Source organism: Vigna radiata, unplaced genomic scaffold (genome assembly GCF_000741045.1).
Source record: "Vigna radiata var. radiata cultivar VC1973A unplaced genomic scaffold, Vradiata_ver6 scaffold_169, whole genome shotgun sequence".
NCBI lineage: Eukaryota > Viridiplantae > Streptophyta > Magnoliopsida > Fabales > Fabaceae > Vigna > Vigna radiata.
Window position 1 is genome coordinate 484,278 of NW_014542363.1, and position 7,424 is coordinate 491,701.

Below are 7,424 nucleotides of genomic sequence, written 5' to 3' on the forward strand. Positions count from 1 at the left end.
TTTAATTATATAATTTTACCTTTTACTAAATTAAAATAATTTATTATTTGATAAAATAATTGTACAATCCTTTTATTTAAAAATAATAGTATAATATTTCAACTAAAAACATAACTTTTAGTCTAATTTTTTCAATATTATTTATGATTTAATTTTAAAATTAAATTACTTTAACATTGTATAAATGCAGCTATAGAAACTAGACAAAGATTTTTAAGGCAAAAATCTCATCAATGAAACATAACCGCTTACCCAAAATTAAATAAAGAAACTCAAGTGGGGCCAAAGTTAAATTTATTTATTAATTTAATTTTTAATTTTGTTTAGTGAGTATATTTTATCTTTTGAACATTATTAAATAATTACAGTTATAAAAATTATTCTATGAGACATTTTTGGGTTTGACTCTATTATCACATCATGTTTCTTTCCATCAAGACAAAGTTTGTGCATACCAATTCAGAAATGAGTCAATGCAGTGAAGGAATTCCCATCCTCTTCACAGAACAATTAGATAGAAAGCGACGTCGTCCAGAGAAACAGTCTGATCTTCGGTTAGGATTTGATAAGCTTTTCTAATTAAAATTTTATTTTCATAATATTTATTTTAATTAATTATCTATAATTCAATTTATTAAAATTAAATTAAATATTATTCAAAGAAATAGTATATTTTTGGTACCACAACAACATTATTAGAACTTTATTTAACCCGAGTTAATAGTGTCACCAAATTCCCTGTCAATCTGTAATTGAGATTCCATCAGTTAAAATAAAGAGGAAAAAGTACATGATCTGGATACATTTCTTACACTCAATCTGAACCGTACAATCTTATCAAGGAACTTATGATGTTATTTTAGGACCCACAACAACATGATATTCTTACTTTTAGTCAAACTATTTTAGTTTGACCCATAATTTTTTTCCCTTTTAATTTGAATTTGGTAATCTTATCTTTTCAACTATTTGATCTGATTAAAAATTTTCCACTTTAGGTTCAATCAATATGGCCTCTTACTAATTTTCTCCTAGAATTTTTCACTTAATCAAGTAGATTATCTCCAGTTCAAATTTTATTAATTGAACAATTAAATTTATTTAAAGAGTAAAATATATTTTATATTAATTTTTAATTTTCTAAAATATTAAAAAAAGTTGAAGTTGTTTGTACATCGAAGGTTATAATATTTATTTAATCAAAAGTTGTTTTTTAAATGTCCAAATATCTAAATCAGTTCATTCTATTATATTTATGCACATGAACAACACTATGTAACAATCTGTACAAAAACAAATAAAAAAAAAGTAGGTGCAACTTGTATACTGTATATGTGTTGTATGTTAGTTATGTTTTTGAGTTATGGTAATTATTTCATCTTTTAAATTAATGTCAAATTATTAAATTTTAATTATAGAAAAACTAAAGTCACGTAACTATAATATTTAGATATTATATAAGTTAACATTGTATATTATAATACTAAAAAAGTTATATTAACACAATTAAAAGAAATTATTAAGAATGTATAATTATAATAAATTGTTTTAAGTGTGAGTAATAGTCAATTGTTAAATCTAAAAGTGAATTTTGTGTTAATTGATTTTAATATTAATCTAATTTAATAATGTTAAGAGATTCATCGATCTTATGTATGGGCGAAAGGTTTATTAGATGATTGTTCACACTCAACCTGTTGTTATTAACATGATTTAATTAATTATTTAGTCTAATATATAGTAATTCAATTTGTTAAATGATCTTCTAAATTTAATGACATGATTATAATGATCAACAATTTAAATTATACCTAACCCAACATCTACAGTACAAAACTAAAAAGTAATTTAGGAGTAATGAAAAAACTAAAAAGTAATTAAGGAGTAATGAGAATAAATGAGATGTTAAAAGTGAAGAATTAAGTGTATTCTTATCCATAACAATAAATGAGCTTTGATTACGCGTTAATATTTGTGGGAAGGGTAGTTTTGACATTGAAGAGGCACACACACGTGCGAGAAACACGTGAGTACCATGCGAAATCACCGCACAACATTGCTGAATTCCTTCCCTCCTTCGCTAACTTCCTTCCTTGACGGTGACTCCTCAGTCGCACGTCACCCTCCAGTTCCTTATCTCCACGTCATTCTACCCTCACACGTGTAATTATCACGCGGCATGATCCAACGGCTCTGATTCCTGGTTCTAGACCCTTCCACTCTCCCATCACACACAGACAGAGTAATCAGCTTCTAACCATGGTTAGTTTCTTAACCGGCCTCCCCTCATCGGGTTAAAGGGAGAAGAACACTTCCAACGTGAGCGAGTGAGAGCGAGAAATACAAAGCACACTGAAAAAGAAAAATAAAAAAGAAAGACAAGAGAGATATAGAAAGGGAAAGAGAGAGAGAGGGAGGGTTCAAAGGTTCAACAAGCTTTTGCGTGTTGTTGAGAAGAAAACCCTCCGAGTCAACTCGGACGAGTTGCCTCATCGTACGGTTTCGTCTTCGGACTCTGTCTTCTTCCCCTTACTTAATCCTCATTTTTTCCTCCCCGAATCGTCGTTTGCTGGGTTTTGCACTGTTTCTTTTCGTTTCGTGTTCAGATCTCGCATTGATTTCAGCGAGTACGAATTCTAGTTTCAGCCGAATCTGACGCTGTTCAACTTCTTTCCCTTGATAAGGGGTACTTCCATTCCTTCTGTTCAATTTGTTGTCCTCTTCTTATTTTCCTTCAATCTTAATTCATGATGTTCTTAACATTTATGTTTTTTTTTTATTATTATTATCAATAACTTTCAAGATAGATTCTAGCTGGTTTTTTATGATTTATGTGCACAGGGGGTTTATTTATGAATTGTAATTTAGCCTTTTTGTAATACATATGCAGATTTTAGGTGAATATTTGAAGTCATGGTTTGGTTGATGTGAGAAATTAATGATCCTTGCGAGACATTGGAATAAAGCGTTCACTGTAGTTGACAACTACTTGGGAGGGAAGAAAACGAATCTTTCTTCCGCTGTTGTCTTGTGCTGTGGTTGTTGTTCTGTTGATGTCTCGGAAACTCGACAGCCCTGTGCAGACTCAGATGGCTGTGGCAGTGATAAGGAGCAGTCCCCTTGGGAGAGAGTATCATGGGAAGCAACCCGCAGGACGTAGGCGCGTGTTTGTGCAAACAGAGAAAGGGTGTGTGTTGGGTATGGAGTTGGATCGGGGTGACAATGCACACACTGTTAAAAGGAGGTTGCAGCTTGCTTTGAATGTCCCCATTGAAGAGAGTAGTTATCTGACTTTTGGAGATATTGTGTTGAAGAATGATCTCAGTGCCGTTCGGAATGATTCTCCCCTTTTGCTCACTAGGGGAAATCACATCCATAGGAGCTCCTCCACGCCGTGTCTTTCTCCAAAGGGGAGGGACATCCAGCAGAGGGATAAGAGTGGCCCTATTGAGATATTGGGACAGTCGAATCGCCTTGATAGGATCAAGCACATGATCAAGGACATTATGAAGGCGATTAAGATGGGGATTGATCCGATTCCAGTGCATAGTGGGCTTGGCGGTGCATACTATTTCAGGAACAGTAAGGGGGATAGTGTTGCAATCGTGAAACCCACTGATGAGGAGCCTTTTGCTCCAAATAACCCAAAAGGTTTTGTTGGGAAGGCACTTGGGCAGCCTGGGCTGAAGCGGTCAGTTCGGGTTGGGGAAACCGGGTTTAGGGAGGTTGCAGCATATCTTCTTGACTATGATCATTTTGCCAATGTGCCGCCGACTGCACTGGTCAAGATTACGCACTCGGTGTTCAATGTGAATGATGGTGTGAATGGGAACAATTTTTGGAGGAAGAGACTGGTTAGCAAGATTGCGTCTTTCCAGCAGTTCATTCCTCATGATTTTGACGCCAGTGATCATGGGACATCGAGCTTTCCGGTTGCTTCTGTGCATCGTATAGGGATTTTGGACATTAGGATTCTCAACACGGATAGGCATGCTGGGAACCTTTTGGTTAGAAAGCTTGATGGCATTGGGAGTTTGGGTCAGATGGAGCTGATCCCCATTGATCATGGCCTCTGCCTTCCTGAAACTTTGGAGGATCCATATTTCGAGTGGATTCATTGGCCACAGGCTTCAATTCCGTTTACAGAGGATGAACTTGCCTACATTGAAGATCTTGACCCTTATCGTGATTGTGAGATGCTGAGAATGGAGCTTCCTATGATCCGAGAGGCATGTCTTAGAGTGTTGGTGCTGTGTACCATTTTCCTCAAGGAGGCTGCGGCTTATGGCCTTTGTCTTGCTGAAATTGGTGAGATGATGACTAGGGAGTTCCGCAGGGGAGAGGAGGAGCCCAGTGAACTCGAGGTTGTTTGTTTGGAGGCGAGGAAGATAGTGGCGGAGAGGGAGGAACCGTCTCCCAGGCCCTCTCCCAGGGCTGAGATGAAAGAGGATGAGTTTCAGTTTGATATAGATTATGAAGAAGTTGGACTAGATTTTACACCAAAGATGGCAATGGATGACGCTTTATCCAGAGCAACTTTTCAGCCTGCAGTTGGGAATGGATATGGTCGCAACCCGCTTTCCAAATTGGATGAATGCATCGAGGAGGAGGTAGAAGGTGACGGAGAATCTACTCAGGAATTTGTTACCTATTCTGCTGAAGAAAAAATCCCAACTGTTTCAGAACTTTCTGCGACACTGAAAAATACTATTTTAGATGGGAAAAACCAGAATCAACAGAAATATTCTGGAGGAAAGGTGGATAGTGGCCATTTTTCAAATTCATCGTCTGGTCATAAGAGTGCCAATGAGCAGCTTCCTGCAAGCATAAGCTTTGTGGATGTGGCAGACATGACTGAAGATGAATGGACATTGTTTCTGGAGAAGTTTCAGGAGCTGCTGTGTCCCGCATTTGCTAAGAGGAAATCGATAACCTTTGGTCAGAGGCAGAGACAGAGGCTTGGTACTTCGTGCCAGTTTTGAAGTTGAGCAATACAATGGTATGATAGGGAGGACCATAGATGAAGAAGAATAAGGCTTTGTAGGTTTTAGGGAAATGCATGAAAGGTTGTTAAAGATAGTTCTGGTTTATGAGATTTGAATGAGTGCTTTGGTTGGGAGAGAGAGCCTAGGAAAACCTGCTGTAAATATGCTTGGCATCAGCTAAGTGGTGAGCCGATTAGTTTAGTTGTTTGTATTTTGATTTTATGATTTTATTTCTTCTTTACTCCTTCTCTTTGTAGGATAAAATTGTGAAATGAAACTTGTGTATATAATGAAATGGCATGTGCCCTTTTTCCCCCATCGTCAATGTTTTATCTTTTGGATTCGTTATGTGCCTTTGTACTGTGTGACAAATTGTGCGAAAACGTGTACATGCGGCCACAATGGTGGTCTCAAACATTTCAAAAACTTTGATGTTGCAGACGAACTTGCACTGTTGTTTTTTTAAACCTTGATTCCTGCATATATGCATGTTTTATGAAAACCCCACTAGCTCACACTGGCTACAATGACAGTTCTGCTGATTGCTTAACTATCTGCGCACTGAATTACTTTTGTTTAATGACTGATTTCGTGAAATGAGAAAGGTTCTATATGGTTTAGTCTTCCAAAATAGACCAAGCTTCCTGTTAGTGTGTTTGGTTCCATTGGCTGTGTTTGATGAAATTAAGTTTAGAAGTATTGACATTGATAGAATGACTAAACAAAATTTGAGATAAGAAATAGTTCATACTTCAGGATGATACTGTAAAATTTCTGTAAGAGAATTGATTTCTTCTTGTGCAATAAACTTTATTTATCCTGAAAGGTATCATTTTTTAATTAATTAAACTTTAGAAGTGATTGTTTTTACTGCAAAACATAAATACATCAGTTGATCTACTGCAAAAGCAACAATATTAATTACAGAAAAGTATGAGGAGAAAACAACCTACAGTCATTAATTTAATAGTCAGTTTTATGAAAGCTAGATTTCTTCTACAATATTAATATGTTTATAGACTAGTTTGCAAACAATTCAATAATCTTGTGCGGATTAATTCATTTTACTTACATACTTATCTATATGCTTAATCTGTGGTTCAATATCAATAATTGATTAAAAGTAACATGTTTCTAACTTTATGATGAACTATTTGATACAGGTTAAGAAATCATGATATCTAGATAACTTGTGTCTTAAAATTCAAAAAGTTTGATGCATTTAGTCACTTCCTTATCTTTCTTTGAAAAAGACATCTTGAGTGGTGGGCGTAGAGTAAAGGAATCCAGGTTTAATCAAAACCGTGGATCCTTTTGTTGCATTGTGCCATGCTGCTTCCAAGTCCTGCTAAACCAGACACTTCTGTCATTGAGGCACATGCCTACCCAATGCTAATGAATGGATAATTTTTGTATTTACATACTTAGAAATTCAATGTGTTTTACAAAACATATTGGTATGAGAGATCTCACACTGTTCAAGTCGGCTTCTTCTTTTTTTCTTTTTTAAAAGGCTATGATCAATTCTCCGAATTATTTTTCTGCCGTCCCAACTATTGGAATGTTTTAATAATCTTTTATATGGCGGTAAGAAGAAAAAAAATAAAAGTTTTCCGAGGACAAAAGGGAAGAAACAAATCTCCCTTGGTTAGTTTCTAGATATGTAACCTTTATGGCGTGTTTTGAAATGGACAAGAGTATAACTTATATATGGATTCCTTTTTAATTAAGAAAGACAATATTTTAATATACTTAAATTTTTTATATTTATTTAATATTATTTTTATTTTTAAAAAAATACAAAAATTTACACTTTTATAATTATTTTACTCTTATATTTTATTAAATTAAATAAATGTAAAAATATATTATTATTAAATTAATTGCTGACCAGAAAAGGCTGAAGTGCTAGAAAACAAAGGTTGCATATGGTGAAGCAGAATATGCAGTGATATTAGCAAGTAGTAAGTAGCAACCAAAGCAAACCGAAGGAACGAACGAAGGAACATCACAAGAAATGGACCCACCAAACCATTGGACAAGAATGTCTGGCTTTTCATTATGTCGAGAGGTTCAATCCTCCTAATCGATTTCAAGTAGTTATTAATGCAACTTAATATCTCTTCTATTCTCCTGTCTACACGAAAAGGAGGCAATAACAAAGCTCTTTTCTCTTATTTCCTTTTCACTGTGTAAAACTTTCAAGAAAAAAATAATATAAAATAAAATAAGTTTCAGAAATGACACTTTTAAGAAATTTATACAAATTACATTTAAGAATTTATTTCTGATAAATTATTAGATTCAAAACTTGTATGTTTTCATAAAATACATAATTTTATTATCAATAAATATTTTGATACACTCAATAATTCTACATTATTTAGAATATTTACAAAATAATAAGGGATTTCTAAACTTAAAATACTACTAAATTTT

General features: G+C 34.3%; 1 protein-coding gene across 1 annotated transcript; it reads left to right on the forward strand.

Annotated features, from left to right (window-relative positions):
• The first annotated feature begins 2,309 nt into the window (after positions 1-2,309).
• On the forward strand, positions 2,310-5,310 carry LOC106779857 (phosphatidylinositol 4-kinase gamma 5). The gene is made up of 2 exons (XM_014668068.2): positions 2,310-2,686; positions 2,891-5,310. Exon 2 carries the CDS (start codon positions 3,054-3,056, stop codon positions 4,980-4,982), a length of 1,929 nt encoding a protein of 642 aa, XP_014523554.1. The 5' UTR covers positions 2,310-2,686; positions 2,891-3,053; the 3' UTR covers positions 4,983-5,310.
• Positions 5,311-7,424: the final 2,114 nt, after the last annotated feature.

Coding starts and splice junctions, on each gene's coding strand:
- LOC106779857 (XM_014668068.2), top strand. CDS start 3,054: ATGTCTCGGAAACTCGACAGCCCTGTGCAGACTCAGATGGCTGTGGCA.